The 17,233-nt window shown below is 45.9% G+C and overlaps 1 protein-coding gene across 1 annotated transcript in view; it reads right to left on the minus strand.

The window, feature by feature from the left end:
* Positions 1-17,233, minus strand: part of LOC146025697 (vomeronasal type-2 receptor 26-like) — a 184,499-nt gene that overhangs the window by 5,136 nt on the left and 162,130 nt on the right. Inside the window, exon 2 of the mRNA XM_083155705.1 lies at positions 12,658-12,772. Within this exon, the coding sequence (XP_083011831.1) occupies positions 12,658-12,772 (115 nt within the window). The remainder of the gene's footprint in view (positions 1-12,657; positions 12,773-17,233) is intronic.

Raw genomic sequence — 17,233 nt, forward strand, 5'->3', positions numbered from 1 at the left:
TGCTGGGACTCATAGTTCTACAGTAGAAGACAATAGTTTTTATTCTTTTTTTTACACTTTGCATCAGCCCAATGCCCACCGCCCAGGGGCATCGGGGACAGCCCCAGACTTTCAGCATGGGCTGGTAAGTCCTGCAGGGGGGGACCCCTTCATTGGGGGGGTCCCCACTTCCCCAGGACCCCTGCCCATGCTGACCAGCCACGGGGATAATGCTTTGGCCGCGGGACCTTATATAATAAGTGTCTCCCGGCTGTGGCATTACCCTGCTGGCTGGTTGGGTCTGGTGCTGGTTCTTAAAATACGGGGGACCCCTAGTCATTTTGTCCCCCGTATTTTGGGAACCAGCGCTGGACCTTGAGTCTGGTGCTGGTTTCATTAAATCAAGGGAACCCCTATTTGTTTGTCCCTCTGTTTTTATGATACCAGCACCGGCTTTTTGAGCCCGGGGCTGGTTATGCTTAGGAGGGGGACCGCACGCCGTTTTTTCTTTTTTTTTTTTTTCAACACAGCGCACTGTACTGAAAATGCGCCGATTTTCATGACTGAAAATCGCACATTTTCAGGACTTAAAAATCGCCCGAAATTGCACCATATCACACTTTTTTGCCAAAAAATGTGGTTTTTAAAAGGTGCGATTTGGTGCGATTTTTTTTTTTGTCTACAAATTCGCACCCTTTTACATTTCGCCCCAGATGTCAATTGCCCCTAGATTATAAACTACCTTTAGAAAGGCTACCTTCCCTCCTACTCTCTTCTCTTGAAATTCAACAACCGCTCTCTCCTAATCAGTGACTGTCTATACCCACATCTCTTCATACTGTAAATTATTAATCTCTCCCAATGGCAGCCTGCCCCTAGTAGTATTCAGGTAACTCCTTTGCTTCAGTACATCTCTGCTGAATTATGTACTGAGAATTGTGGTGCTGGTTGTGGGGTTGTACTGTTATAATGAGTGCCGTATTTACAATATGGCACTCTACATGTGGTGCTGATTGTGAGGTTGTATTGTTATAATGTGTGCCATATTTACAATATGGCACTCTACATGTGGTGCTGATTGTGGGGTTGTACTGTTATAATGTGTGCCGTATTTACAATATGGCACTCTACATGTGGTGCGGATTGTGAGGTTGTATTGTTATAATGTGTGTCATATTTACAATATGGCACTCTACATGTGGTGCGGATAGTGAGGTTGTATTGTTATAATGTGTGCCATATTTACAATATGGCACCTAGAAAAGGATCTAGGAGTCCAAATAGATAACAAACTGGGGTGTAGTGCTCAATGTCATATAGAAACAAAAAAGGCCAACAAAATTCTAGCATGTATTAAAAGGGGCATGGAAACTAGGGACTCAAAAGTAATTATGCCACTGTACAAAGCATTGGTTAGACCGCACCTCGAATATGAAGTACAATTCTGGGCCCCACACTATAAAAAGGACATAATAGAATTAGACAAAATCCAAAGAAGAGTGTGGCACCATGCTGGCGCCGTGAAACTACACAAGTACCATAACACCTTGGGTGGTATGGCCGGAGATTTTCCCGGCTCAGCTGCGGGCATACCACTTTAAGGTACGAGGAGAGATTAAGCAAATTGGGACTATTCACAGTAGAGAAGAGACGTTTAAAGGGTGACATGCTCAAGATGTACAAATATATCAGGGCCAATATAAGAAACTGTCAAACACCCTTTTTTCTGCTAGAAAGGAATATAGGACACAAGGGCATGAGTTTAGATTAGAAGAAAAAAGATTTTGTTCCCTTGGAAGAAAAACTTTCTTTACGGTCAGAGCAGTCAAACTTTGGAACTCTTTGCCTGGAGAAGTGGTGTCGGCAGACAAAATAAATATGTTTAAAATAAGGCTGGATAAACATTTATTGGTTAAAAACATCCATGGGTACAATTAAGAAACAAAATGTGTCTTTATAAATTTCAGTACATACTATATAACAAGGGATAAACTAATAAAACACAGGATGAACTATATGGACAAAAGTCTTTATTCAGCCTTATCTATGTAACTATGTAACATCAATTGTGGCACCTTATACCATTAACCACTTCAGTGGTATGCCCGGAAATTTTCCGGGCTCAGCTGCCCTATCGCAGCGGGCTGTCCCGGAAAATTTCTGGGCATACCACTAAAATGAAGATGTGCGCCAGTGGTGTCCAGGGGCGAAATGTAATAGGGTGCGTTTTTTTAGACTAAAAAAAAATCGCACCAAATCGCACCTTTAAAAATCGCGTTTTTTGCCGCGAATTCGCATATGTAATGAGATGCGAATTAGCGGCAAAAAATGCGATTTGCCGCGATTTTTAGTCATGAAAATGTGCGCATTTTCAGTCATGAAAATGTGCGCATTTTCATAAATGCGATTTTGTGCTAAAAAAAAAAAGTAAAAAAAAAAATGGCGTGGGGTCCCCCCTCCTAAGCATAACCAGCCCCGGGCTCATTGAGCCGGACCTGGTTCCAAAAATACGGGGGGACAAAAGGCATAGGGGTCCCCCGTATTTCTGAAACCAGCCCCGGACTCTTGGACCGGTCCTGGTTCCAAAAATACGGGGGACAAAAAATCTGGGGGTCCCCCGTATTTTGAAACCAGCACCGGGCTCCAACAGCCCGCGGTGTCATGCCACAGCCGGGGGACACTTTTTATACAAGGTCCCCCGGCCAAAACATGAGCACCGTGGCTGGTCAGCCTTGGACGGGGTACCTGGAGGAGTGGGGACCCCCCCAATAAAGGGGTCCCCCCCCCCCAGGCTTCACCCGTCCAGGGCTGAAGCCCGGGGCTGTCACCGGCGTCCGTGGCCAGTGGACGCCGGCCTGATAGGGTTAAATCCATCATACATATCATTACATTGCTTTTTACCGGCGAACTACAAGTGCCAGCAGACCTCCCCCGCATGCTGGGACTTGGAGAACCACAAGTCCCAGCATGCAGGGCATTAATGGGCCCGCTGGGACTTGTAGTCCACCTGTAAAAAGAATGTTTATAAAAAACACACACACAGAGAAGTACAAGTTTATTACACACACACACCTCAATTTTACACCAGCGTTACTTACCATTCCTGGATCCAGCGCTGGTCTGGCTGCTTTACAGCCGGCTCCCCCCGCACTGACAGGCAGTGGGGAGAACCGCTTTCTCCGTTGCCTGTCACCGGCTTTCTCCGTAGCTTCTGTAGCTCTGTCCCAGTGCTACAGAGGCTGAGAGCGTGATTGGCTGAGCTACAGTATGCGTCTCCATGGAGACGCATAGCTCAGTCCTGATTTGCTGAGCTATGCGTCTCCATGGAGACGCATACTGTAGCTCAGCCAATCACGCTCTCAGCCTCTGTAGCACTGGGACAGAGCTACAGAAGCTACGGAGAAAGCCGGTGACAGGCAACGGAGAAAGCCGATTCTCCCCGCTGCCTGTCAGTGCGGGGGGAGGCGGCTGTAAAGCAGCCAGACCAGCGCTGGATCCAGGAATGGTAAGTATGCTGGTGTAAAATTGAGGTGTGTGTGTGTAATAAACTTGTACTTCTCTGTGTGTGTGTTTTTTATAAACATTCTTTTTACAGGTGGACTACAAGTCCCAGCGGGCCCATTAATGCCCTGCATGCTGGGACTTGTGGTTCTCCAAGTCCCAGCATGCGGGGGAGGTCTGCTGGCACTTGTAGTTCGCCGGTAAAAAGCAATGTAATGATATGTATGATGGATTTAACCCTATCAGGCCGGCGTCCACTGGCCACGGACGCCGGTGACAGCCCCGGGCTTCAGCCCTGGACGGGTGAAGCCTGGGGGGGGACCCCTTTATTGGGGGGGTCCCCACTCCTCCAGGTACCCCGTCCAAGGCTGACCAGCCACGGTGCTCATGTTTTGGCCGGGGGACCTTGTATAAAAAGTGTCCCCCGGCTGTGGCATGACACCGCGGGCTGTTGGAGCCCGGTGCTGGTTTCAAAATACGGGGGACCCCCAGATTTTTTGTCCCCCGTATTTTTGGAACCAGGACCGGTCCAAGAGTCCGGGGCTGGTTTCAGAAATACGGGGGACCCCTATGCTTTTTGTTCCCCCGTATTTTTGGAACCAGGTCCGGCTCAATGAGCCCGGGGCTGGTTATGCTTAGGAGGGGGGACCCCACGCCGTTTTTTTTTTTATAAAAACACTTTTACACATTTTTATTAACAGAACCATGCACAGATCTCAATGATCTGTGCATGGTTCTGTCAAATTCGCCTGTCAGAACCTGGTCTATTTTTTTTGCGATTTTTGGTAACATTGACCAAAAATCGCACCCTATTACATTTGCGAGTTGTATACTTTATAATGGGAAAACATCTTGATGCGAATTGAAATGTGACTAAAAATCGCACTTCTAAAAGTGCGATTTCGCGGTAAAATGTGCGATTTTTTACCACGATTTTCAACCTATTAAATGTGCGATTTTCGGAAAATGTGCGATTTCGGCCGTTTTTGACCAAAAATCGCACATGTCTAAAAAATCGCACCCTATTACATTTCGCCCCAGGTGTGCACCACGGACGCATCACCTGTCCGGGAACCCCTCCAGTGGCCGCGCTGCTCTCCCCTCCAAACAATCCCCCTCACCTATTCATAGCGAATTGTACGATGGAGCTCCCCTGCTCCCCGCTGCCATTAGTTCTAGTAATAAGCAGGCAGCAGGCTCGGGCATGTTCAACGCGGCTTGGGGGGACTCAGATTTTTGGGCGCCCGAGTCCTCCCCAGCCGCCCCGAACATCCCGAGCCTGCCACCTACTATAATCGGTGGCTGGGGCAGTGGCAGGGCACAGGACATCCGGCGAATGGCGCTGGAGCAGAGATGAGGGGGAGGGAGAGCGACTGGAGGGGGGGAGAGATGCGGGGGGTGGCCCACAACTCTGTGGTGGTTTTTTCTGGGGCCGGACAAACCTGGCCAGGTAGGTTTGTCCGGCCCCACAAAAAACCACCACTCAAGGGGTTAATATCCACGTCATCTCTTACTTAAATATTCATCTCTTCTAATGGCAGCAATATAATGTAGTAGTAGTAGTAGTAGTAGTAGTAGTAGTAGTACTAGTAGTAGTAATATTAATAATACAGAGTGTATTCTTCATTACTCTAAATATATATATATATATATATTTTATTATTAATATGTGTTGTTCATTTTTGCCAAAAAACAGATATCAGTTCAACTTAAAATTAAGTCTATTGTGTATAACGTAATGTGCACCACTCAAAATCAGGCCTCATGCAGACAACTCAGAATCAGCCCTCATGTGCACAACTCAGAATCAGGCCTCATGTGCAAAACTCAGAATCAGGCCTCATGTGAAAAAACTCAGAATCAGGCCTCATGTACACAACTCAGAATCAGGCCTCATGTTCACAACTCAGAATCAGGCCTCATGTGCACAACTCAGAATCAGACCTCATGTGCAAAACTCAGAATCAGGCTTCATGTGCACAACTCAGAATCAGGCCTCATGTGCACAACTCAGAATCAGGCCTCATGTACACAACTCAGAATCAGGCCTTATGTGTATAATTCAGATTCCATCCTACTGTAGTATACTCAACTTTTCCAAAGAGGTTTTTTTGGTACTCATAAGAATTTTCAGCAAATTACAGTGTGTGTCATGGGACAATCTAACATACAGTATACAATTCACTCATCTCTATTAAACACAACAAATGGGTTTGTTTCAAAGTATATGTGGATACCTAATACTATTGGCTAGAGCACAGATTACTGTGCTGGAGGTTGGATTCTGATGCTTATTATGATGCATCCTTGTGTGGGGTGAACAACATCTATCCATGTAGTGCATGTCATATTACACATATTTCAGTCACCAGTACACAGATTTTTTGTTGTTGTATACTTGAAGTTGCCATCACTACTGTTTCCATGGAAGCAGCTGTGATAGCTCTGTATGGTAATGTATGGTATGGTAATGCAACAGTAGGAATCAATAACAAGTAGAGGCCTTCAGCTTCAGTATGAGCTAACCTGCATCCTTGGACACAAGCATCCTGTCACTCAGGGCTGGTGATAGGGTGTCCAGCGCCCTCCTGCGAAACTTTATAATTGCACCCTCCCTCCCATATTTAAGACAATTCAATTGCATCATATCGTAGCACAAATCCACAGTAGTAACCCACCTTATACACATAATACCCACATGAGTAGTGACATACAGTGTGAAGAGCGAAGAGGCAGGAGAAAGTGGGGGAGAGATGCAGGGGAGAGGGCAGATAATGGGCAGGTAAAGGGGAGGGGGGCAGATGATGGGCAGGGTAGGAAGCATATGGGTATAAGCTGGCCAGAGATAGGGGGGGCAGATGTGGGGAGAGGGGAGATAGATTCTAGGGATTGAGCATGGGGCAGATGCTGGATAGAGAGAGGGTGGTACAGATGTTGGGCAGGGAGAGGGGGACAGGTGATGGGCTGGAAGGTGGGTACAGATGCTGTACAGAGAGAGAGGGGGAGAGATGCTAGGCAGAGAGAGGGGAAGAGGATGGGCAGAGAGAAGGGGACAGATGGTGGGTAGGGAGAGGGTGGGCGGATGCTGGGCAGAGAAAGGAGGACAGGTGCTGAGAAGAGGGAGGGGTTATAAATGGTGGGCAGAGAGAGGGGGTGGTTTGCAGGCAGTGGGTGGATGGTTGATGGAGAGGGGGATGAATAGATGGCAGGTAGGAAGAGCGGAGGACAGATGCTTGGCATAGAGAGAGGGGTGTATGGTGGGCAGACAGAGGGTGGATGGTGGGCAGGGAGAAGGGGGCGGATGGTTGGCAGGGAGAGGGGGGAAAGATGCGGGGCAGGAGGGGGTAGCAGATATTAGGCAGAGAGGGGAGTGAGTGTCAGGGTAAGAGAGAGAGGGGCGGAATGAGGAGAGATTAAATTACTACAAGACAGGATGGACGTTGGGGCATAGATGGACAGAATGATGGACAGGAGGGGCACAGATAGGCACGGAACCATATGGGGGCATGTATAAACAGATGGGGGAAATGGATAGACAGAAATTGGGGGAATAGATGGACAGATGCGGGCATGGATTTAACAAAGGACTGGGGCGGCATAGACTGACTATCTCATACATAGATACACTGCCTCCATAATACATACAGTACATACATACATACATACATACATACTGCATCCCTCAGACATACAATACATACATACATACACTGCCTCCCTCATGCATACATACATACATGCATACATACATACATACATACAGTATGTCCCCAAAATGACATCCATACATATATCCCCAAGATATTATTAATATTAACATACCACTGGCCCTTGGTGAAGGGCCCGCCAGCAGGTGTTTGCGGGTTCAGGGAAAGTGTCCACTGGCAGAGAAGCAGCAGCAGCTCAAACCCGGGAATACAAGATCAGTGCTGGCGCTGGACGCCTCTACCGTTACGCCACTGGAGAGAGGGGGCGGGGCTCAGCACCGCAGTGTGGAAAGTAAAGGGATTTCCCCTGCTACTGCCCTCCTATGTAAGCCCCGGCTCCTGAGTCCCGGCCATCCATACTGCTGCTGCTGCTTTTATCCCATCCAGCACTGACGCCACTGGAGGGAGGGGGCGCGGCTCAGCATTGCAGCGTGGAAAGTAAAGGGACTCCCCCTGCTGCTGCTGCCCTCGTATGTATCGCCAGTTCCTGAGTCCCGGCCGTCCATGCTGCTGCTGCTGCCTTCATCCTGGCTGGCGCTGCTGTATGTCACACACTGTGATGTGACAGGTGCACCGCACATCCCTCCCTGCACAGAGGCAGAGCAGGGAGAGCACCTATACAACAGGGCGCCTTCCTGCTTTGTAGGCTCTGCTGAGCAGGTAGCGCCGGCCCTGCTGTCCCTCATCCACCAATGGTAGGTCCGCGACACCCATTGCAGTTAATCTTCATGCAACCACAAATATCCATGGGTTCTTTACCCTCCCTAAATGGCAGCAACATGCCACATCACCGCTTCCTCCCCATCTTCCAAATGGCATCAGACTGTCTGTCAATCACTTATAGTATGATACCACCTGCACCCTGTTCAAACACACACACATACAAACAAACAGTATGGGTCCAGTGCATGCGCACAGCACTTATAATTGGTAATTTGTGGTGCAGGGCACAGCCCGGACCATACCTGAATCAGACCCATTGTGCCCATTATATTAACTATGTTCACTGTTTTCGATTTGCTTTATTTGTGCTGTAATACTTATCTTTGAGTCCTGATTGAAAGAAAAGCACTATATAAATAAAATAATAATTATTATTAGTTCACCAAAATGCTACTGCAATGTACTTTCTCTTTCAACTCTAAAGCTGTGTACACACGGGGGTGATAGGCGCTGAAATCGCTGGAAATATGGTCGCAGGCGACCATATTGCCAGTGATGGAAGTGTGCCCCCGGCGATAAATCGCAGGGTGCGCGCTCCCGTTTTCAGCCCCATTCTAATCGCTGGTCGCAGGAGCTTGCTCCTGTGACCAGCTGATTACCTCTGTGGCTCCCCCAGCAGAGGTTCCTTTTCATCAGCGACCATCTCTGGTCGCTGATGAAAAGGAGAAACTGAGCAATATATTGCTCAGCCATATATTGCTAGCAATATATGGCTGAGCAATATATCTCACCCGTGTGTACGGGGCATAACAGTTTTTAATTTTACTTTGAGCTGTGACAGTTTTTAGCCCACAAACTTTCCACTCCACCACCAGTCCCTATCTGCTCCCACCTCCAAAGTCTTCACAGCTCCCTATCTCCTTATCCTGCAAGTTTGAAACAGACATACTGGGTGAGATTTAATAGGATGAGAGATTCAAAAAGTGAGAGATTTGGTAAGAAATCTCCAGTTTTTTTTAAAGCGGCAATCATTTACACTGTAAAAACCAGTTTGATTTTGAAGTGTAAATGATTGCCGCTTTAAAAAAACTGGAGATTTCTTCCCAAATCTCACACTTTCTGAATATCTCATCCTATTAAATCTCACCCATAGTATGTGGAGTTAGTTTTTCTTTTAAATGTCAAAACTTTACAATAGCATTCATTAAAGAGAATTGATTGTATCAAAATTAAATTATACTAATAAAAGCACAGGTATAAAAAAACAAATACACTGAAACATATTTAAGAAAAAATAAAGAGTTTTTTTGCAAATAATTTATAGAACCATATGAATCAACATTAAATAAAAAAAAAAAAATCTATTGAGCTGTTGTAAACCAGTCCATATGCGACTATAGTCTTGACATATTGTTTATCATACTTTTGAATCGAGACAATTAGTGTCCATAGAAGAGGAGCGCTTAAATGCAGCTACTATGGTAGTTGCTACAATGTTGCATTCAATATTGAAATTTCCCTTGGTTAGTAAGTGTTGCATTTCTCCTAGTTCATAAAGTGAATAGTGATACCTCAAGCCGTGAAATGTCTACTTAAATATGGTATATTTACCTGACTGGAGCCTGAATCCTGAGCGTGTTGTTTCTGCTGTTGTCTGTGGAGGTACCACCTAGGCCGCATTGACTTTTGTTTGTAACAGACAAGCCTGTCAATTCCGGGGTTTCGGAGTCTGAGGCGTAGTACGGTGTCTATCGGTGGAGTCCGTGGGCACACTCTGTGTCCTAAGCTGCTTGTAGTTTTGTTCCCACTGTGATAATGTAAGAGGAACGGGGGCAGGGCCTACATGCACCAATCGCTGCACTTACTTGGGTGAAGAGGCACACGGGTTAAGAGTTTGATTAAGGAGAACAATAAGGAACTGTTTGGACATACTTCACCATTTTGTTCATGCATTTCTTTTTCATGTACTTTTCATGTAATTTCATGTAATTTTCATGTCCCGTGAAAATTCATCTGTAAGGATTCACTCAATCCATTCGAGGACCAGTTTTGAAAACCATACATTTGAAGGGAAGTAATATTTGCATTTTATGAGCGCCAGTATTGTCTCTGAATCTTGTATCTGCTGCACTTACTCACTGCTCTCAGTCTCTTACCTTCAGGCCGACGATGGTCCCGGTTTCTCTCCTCCTCCTCAACTGTCTGCAAGGACAGGGATGGGGAGTCCCGCTAGAGGGGGAGGGGATGGATATCAAAGGCATTACTGGCCTCAGACTGGTTACACCCGCTTGTGGAACACAGTGAGTGCAACCCAGGTGGGGAAACGCTCCAGGGGAGGGGAAGGAGCACACACAACAGAGGACAGACACAACACCAATTCTACTCACTGGGCACTTGTACCTTGATCTACGAGCTGGTGAGGTTCCAAGTCTCGGCACCTACCCTGCGGCCTAGCGCCACCTAGACAAACCCTGTTGCCTACCGCAACCTGCGGCCTACCACCCCCTACACAAACCCTGCAGTCTAGCACTTCCTAGACAACCCCTGCGGCCTAATGCAACCTGTGGCTTAGTGCCACCTAGACAAACACTGTGGCTTAGCGCCGCCTAGACAACCCTTGCGGCCTAGAACAAACTGCAGCCTATCGCTGCCTAGACAAACCCTGCGGCCTAGCGCAGTACAATGCAATAAATTGCTTCCTAAGGGACACCATAGAAATGGTAGCTAAAGACACAGTACAAATACTATCTAAAGCATGGGTCCTCAAACTGCGGCCCTCCAGATGTTGTGAAACTACAAATCCCAGTATGCCTTGCCACAGTTTTGCTATAAGGGAGTGTTAAAACTGTGGCAAGGCATGCTGGGATTTGTAGTTTCACAACATCTGGAGGGCCGCAGTTTGAGGACCCATGATCTAAAGATACAGTACACAAGCTATCTAAAGATAAAATACAAAAGTTATCTGAAGACACAGTACAAATGCCATCTACAGATACAATACAAAAGCTTTCTCTGGGGACTTACCTGACCCATTGATCCCAGGGTCTATCGTAAGTCTGTGCAGGAGCCTTCCTTGGTCATCCCATTGCTGCTCTCACTGCATCCATAGCGGCAGCAGCAGCATACTCCTCTGCCGCCAGAGCTGCATCCACCCCCCGCCCTCCATTATATCTCCCCAACAGGGGCTTCTGGGGCCGGTGACCACCCAGCAACTTCCGGTGCAGCGGGCACGGCTTTTGGTATCACAGTTGCCACGAGATGGCTGGAGGGGTAGGCACGTTGGTGGAGTCCTACATTAGCAGTCAATGATTGTTGTGGGCTGCAAAATGTGTTATACCACACCCAGACTGAACACCTGAGTGAAAATCAGCTAGCACTTTGTGTCCTGCCACAGACAAACATCAAACAGAGGTAGCAGCATGATCTCCATATTCAATCCACAGAGAATTTAAATGTCTGCAGATATTCTCTATTTAGGTCCAGGAGCCAGTTACCAATTACCGTCAGGAATGGTGAGAGCAACAGCAGGCTACATGGGTATCGGTGTATGGTGACAGATCCCTCCTGCACACGCCGCGCTGCACCACAGACCTCTGCAGCTATCCACCAGGGAGGATGGAGAGCTTACCACCAAGCGGCGGCTATCGCAGTGGGAAATAAACTTCAAGTGGCACAGGGCAGAGTGTGCACCCACGGACTCCACCGATGCACACCGTACTATGGACCTTATTCTAGTTCACTCTTTCTGAGAAAATCCTTCTTAGATGGACAAAACAATGTGCACTGCAGGTGGGGCAGATGTTACTTGTGCAGAGAGAATTAGATTTGGGCGGGGTTTTACTTCAAAGTGAGATCTATATTGCAGTGTTAAAATAAAGCAGACAGTATTTACCCTGCACAGAAACAAAATAACTTACCCAAATCTAATTCTCTCTGCACATTTTACATCTGCCGCCCTGCAGTGCACATGGTTTTGTCCATCTAAGAAGTATTGTCAGAAAAAGTGAACTAGAGTAAGGCCCTATGCCTCAGACTCCAACACCCCGGAGCTGACAGGTTTGTTTGTTACAAACAAGAGTCAATACGGCTTATGGTGATTCCACCACAGACAACAGCCGAAACAAAATGCTCAGGTTTCAGGCTCCATTCCGGTAAATAAACCATATTATAGTAGACAGTCCATGGTTTGAGGTATCTCTCTTCATTTTATGAACTAGGACAAATGCTACACTTACTAACCAAGGGAATTTTCAATATTGAATGTAACATTGTAGCAACTATAATAGTAAATGCATTTAAGCGCTGCTGTTCTATGGACATTAATTGTTCAAAAGTCTGATAAGTCAAGTCTATAATCACATACGGATGGAGCTCCTGCCATTACTGTAGGTACTGGTGATTCTATCGCCAATTGTCAGGACCCGCCATCAGATGTAAGGGGGCGCGTGCGTAAGAGAATGCTTGTGCGCAATGATGTAAGGGAATGCTTGTGCGCTGCATTCCATCTGAGCCCACTGCACACAAAGAAATCATTTTGTCCGTCAAGCGGCCTCTAGTGGTCACTGGTGGTACTTTGCATTATAAAGGTAAGGAATATAGATATTATTATTATTATTATTATTATTATTATTATTATTAATCTTATTATTATTATTTTATGTATGGCACAATCACTTTTATTTACTTAGCATTTTGAAGATAACATAACTAATGAATTGTTAATTAATTAATAGCATTTCATTTTCTTTTTACTACACTTGTTCTTGCAAAAGAAAAGCAAAAGATATTATACATTTACCAGACTTACTAGATATTTCTCCCTCTGAACACGGCACACAGATATAGCAGCATGCATGGTATCCTTCCCGGGGGGCTTTTCTGAATCCATGGAAACACTTTTCAGAACACTGTCCATGCGGCATCTATTGAAAGAAAGATTTATGTTTCAGCAGTGGCGTAGCTACATATGTGGCAGACCCTGCGGTGGCTTGGGGGAGCAGCGCCAGCAGGGTCTGTGGTGGGCGCCGCTGGCTGAATTGACATGTGACCCAGGCAGCAGTGAGCCCTGAGCTGGTCTCACCCTGTACATATCTAATGAGCGGGACCAAATGCAGTGCATATTTAATGAGCAGGTCCCCACACCATGCATATGTAACTACGGCTCCTGTAGCCCATCGCCTCACCCCTTCCTCGGGGAGGTGCCGGAATTTTTTTGGGCAGGGGGAGAAAAATTTATAGCTACACCACTGTGTTTCAGCAGTATAAATGAATATTCCATAATCTCCATCTATTTAATGCTATTAGCTGTGGATCAGTATAACCATCTGTATCTTTAGTGGGAAGCAGAAAGTTATTGAAAAAAACAGTTGCAGAAGTATTACCTAAGTGTTCAGAGCTTTTCTATTTGAAACTTTAGGGCATGGGTCCTCAAACTGCGGCCCTCCAGATGTGGTGAAACTACAAATCCCAGCATGCCTTGCCACAGTTTTCCTATAAGGGAGTGTTAAAACTGTGGCAAGGCTTGCTGGGAATTGTAGTTTCACAACATCTGGAGGGCCGCAGTTTGAGGACCCATGCTTTAGGGGCTTTATATTATAGGGTGCGAGCAAATCTATGAGTTCAAACATTCATCAACCTGCAGCGAGAATGATGTGAGTGTTCCAAAACTCCAGAGTCAGTGCAAGGTGTTTGGGCACCCTAAGCAAAACTTCAGCCAACTGCAACCACCACGCACACACCGTTAACGCCTTTCTAGAACTTCAGATGAACATATGGAGGTGTGTCTTTTAACACCTGCTGTTTTCATTAAGTTCAACAAGTATGCCTCTCTGAGTCATCTTTAGTTCCAGGATTACTATATTATGTAGCCCTTGGGCAGCTGCCTAAAGGTACCCAATGAAAAAATGGGGGGTGGTCACAGCGCTAAATGTTAAAAGTGTGCAGGGGCTGCTCAGTGGAGTAGTCTTATCTCCAGTTAAATGTGTAAAATGTAGGTAGTACCAAGCGCTCACCTTCTATCAATAGTATATGTATATTATCAATGCAGTGAAGACAATATGATGAAGGATCTGTATCTGATGAAAATAAATGAAATGAGAATAAACTATGTGTTTGAGGAAAGTCTGTGTTTATTTGTTGTAATGATTGCGAGTTCTGATGGTGTTGTGCGGTTCTCAGTTAGTGAGACGGGACCAGCAGAGGATGGGTTAAACGAGCAGGTTTAATAAATGAACTCATACAAAGGATAATATAACTGGCATCAATACTTCTTGAATACTTGAATAATAATAATAATAATAATAATAATAATAATAATAATAATAATAATAATAATAATAACTAGCAAGAGTCTCTGGTATATGGCAATGAACACAATCACAGTCTTTGCAGAAAGAATTAAACAAGATGGCAGTCTTTGCAAAAGAAAATAATCAAGATTGCAGTCTTTGCATAACAATGGTTTAAACACTTGATTTAAATGAAGAAGAATACCTGAAGATTGGATACTTGGAAGATTGGATGGATGAATGATTGATGACTGAAAGAAGTGAAGATTGGATGATTGGAGATTGGATGAATGGAGATTAGACAGCAGGGTATGAAGATGAGCCAAGGGATCTCCAAAAAGGAAGGCAAGTGATGCTTTGGTTCACAGGAGACTGCAGCAATGGAATCCGAGGACAGCAGGGTATGAAGATGAGCCAAGGGATTTCCAGGAAGGAAGGCAAGTGATGTGTGTGTGGCTCAATGGAGACTGCAGCAAGGACAACCAGCTGGAGAGTGCAGTGCATAGGCACTAGGATGGCCAGGAACTTCCCCTTGCTTGCAGGCTAAGGAAACAATTTATTGTTATGCCAGGAGCCCTGGTACAGGATGTTATGCCAGGGAACAGGGTGCTGGAGATCAGGCGTGAGCCCGTAGCCGGGACCGCTGGTTAGGACGGCCACGATGAACCCTACTCTGACTCTGTTGAGTACCTCGGGCAGATGTCAAACCCCTGCAAGAGCTAATGTTCACCTTTGGCCGCCGCATTCGTAGGAGCGAGTTAGGCCAGCTCCAACCCCGATGCAGCCAGGACTTATGAGATGACAAAGAGCTTGTGATCGTCAGAGGTATGCTCAAGAGGACACTCTAACTACAGGGCCTAAACTGAAAATAACCCTTATCTACTGGCACCTGGCCATGGACGGGAGTGCGACCCAGTCGCAAGCACAAGGGGTAGAATACGGAGAGTCACCACTCAATAATAAGAGAAGACACAATAGCGAATCCCTAAAACAAAACACAAATTGGATAGCGGATTCTGCTGCCTAACCAGGATACCTAAACGCTGGAGCAAAATAACAGGGATTAATGCACTGGTTAACCACCAGTTAGAGAGACGGGCCAGGCCCACTGCAGAGCTGAGACCAGAGCCACAAACTAAAGGAGCAGGCTGGGCAGCCAAATAAACAAAAGGAACAGGCAAACTGCTGGGGAACAATAAGGAAAATACCTGGATCCACCAGAGCACTTACGTGACTCAAGGAAGGAGAATAACAATGGGAAAGGTCTGAGCAACAAGGAGCTGAACCAAAAAACCATCTGGAGCGACTGAACAGGAGCAGAACCGAGGAGAGAAAACAGCTGAGCTGCAGCTACCTGCACAGGAAACAGGAACTGGACACTAGAAGCAGGAAGCTATCACTGGCAGAGTATTGCAGGAGAGCCTTCCCTATAAAGGGCTCAAGTGATTAATTACACCTGGAGGAGATCCAGGCAGCTCCCAAGCTTGTGCTTAACGAGCTTATTACCTCGCAGACTAGTGAATAATTATCTCCCAGAATATTGAGCTGATATGGCACAGACCTACCACTGGAGGGCACCAGTGAGTCAAATGACAAACACAAATTGAACAGAAAACAAAACAGGCTGAACCATTCAAACTGGTTCCTGACAGTTGTACTGACACAGATGGGCCTAGGCAGCTCCCCTTTATACCAAGGGAAGAGCTGCCATAGGTCAACTGAACAGAATGGGAGGAGAAGCCCTCACCTGGCCAATACTGCTTTTGCCCTCAAGCAAGATGGTGGCACCATACTCCAGTGCTGGCCTCCTGATAGCCAGACTGCCACACCTCTGTAAGGAACCTTGCTTGCTGCTCACAGCTGCACAACACTACCACTGCCTACCCGACCAGGACCCCAGCGTGCACACGTCAGCCATCGGCAGGCAAAGACGGGTGAGTACTGTACCCGACGTGGTAAGCCGTGGCAGGGCGTGACATTTGTATTCAGATGTAATTCCTGGAGTCTTGGTCGACAGGTGGACCTACACAGTATCACTCTTTCAGGATCTTTAAGGGTATAAGGGTATCTCTGATGGATCCCTTAACTCGGGACCTATGTCCCTGATAGGTGACTGCAGTGGTCTCAATTGGGCAGTGGGCAGGTGATGGATTTTTGGAATGGGGATGGGTGTTCACTTCTGTGTTTAAATGGGAAAAGTCAAGAGGTGTTTAAAGTCTCTGTAATGCATGGAGTTGTAGGTAAGGAGCGGCATCCTGCTAGCTTGCCTCTTACCCTTTCAAATGTCCGGTGGTAGCCCTGTGCAGGGAAGTCAGTTTGCCATATGTGTATCGTGCAGCTGCACGTACCTGGCCCGGCTCCACAGGCACTGACTGTGATGTTGCTTACGGGACGCCAGTCTCGTGAGATCTCGGCCATTTCAGAGTGCATCACTCCAGTGACTGTTCGCTCGACTCCTTGGATGGAGAAGACTGTGCTGTAAAGAGATCCCCAACGCATTTCAGCCTCAGCGGCCTTTTTCAAGGATGTTTAGTGCAGAATCTGGTTATGGTATATATTCAAGGAGGGCGGGTCCTCCTGCAGCACCTCCTGTGCTGATTGGTGCTAACACTAACCATGTTTCAGTGGTGATAGGTGGGTAGGGATTTTTCTCCACCTTAGTGGGTGGATGTTACTTTTGACAATACAGCAATTGGTCACTGATTGACGTGTTGCTGTGGGATAAAAAATGGTGATGATAGAACTGAAAATGAATGAGTGATCTTGGAATTGAAGAATGATGCTGGTGAAAAAGCTGTACTTATATGTACAGTATATGAGTAAAAAGCATTGATGCATGATAAAAGGGAAATTGAAATGAAATGAAATGTTAAACTAATAAAACTAATAAAAATGAGTAGAACATATGCAACTGAAAAATACATTAAATAAAACATTAAAAATAATAATGAAAATAAATATAAATAAAAATAAAACAGAAAATTAATTAATTATAAAAAATATATTAATACATATAAATAAAATAAAAATAAAGTTACGAATAATTAATCAAAATAAGATAGTGAAAAAAAATGGATCTAAAGAATAGAAATAAAT

Source organism: Crinia signifera, chromosome 1 (assembly GCF_055691185.1).
Source record: "Crinia signifera chromosome 1, ASM5569118v1, whole genome shotgun sequence".
Lineage (NCBI taxonomy): Eukaryota > Metazoa > Chordata > Amphibia > Anura > Myobatrachidae > Crinia > Crinia signifera.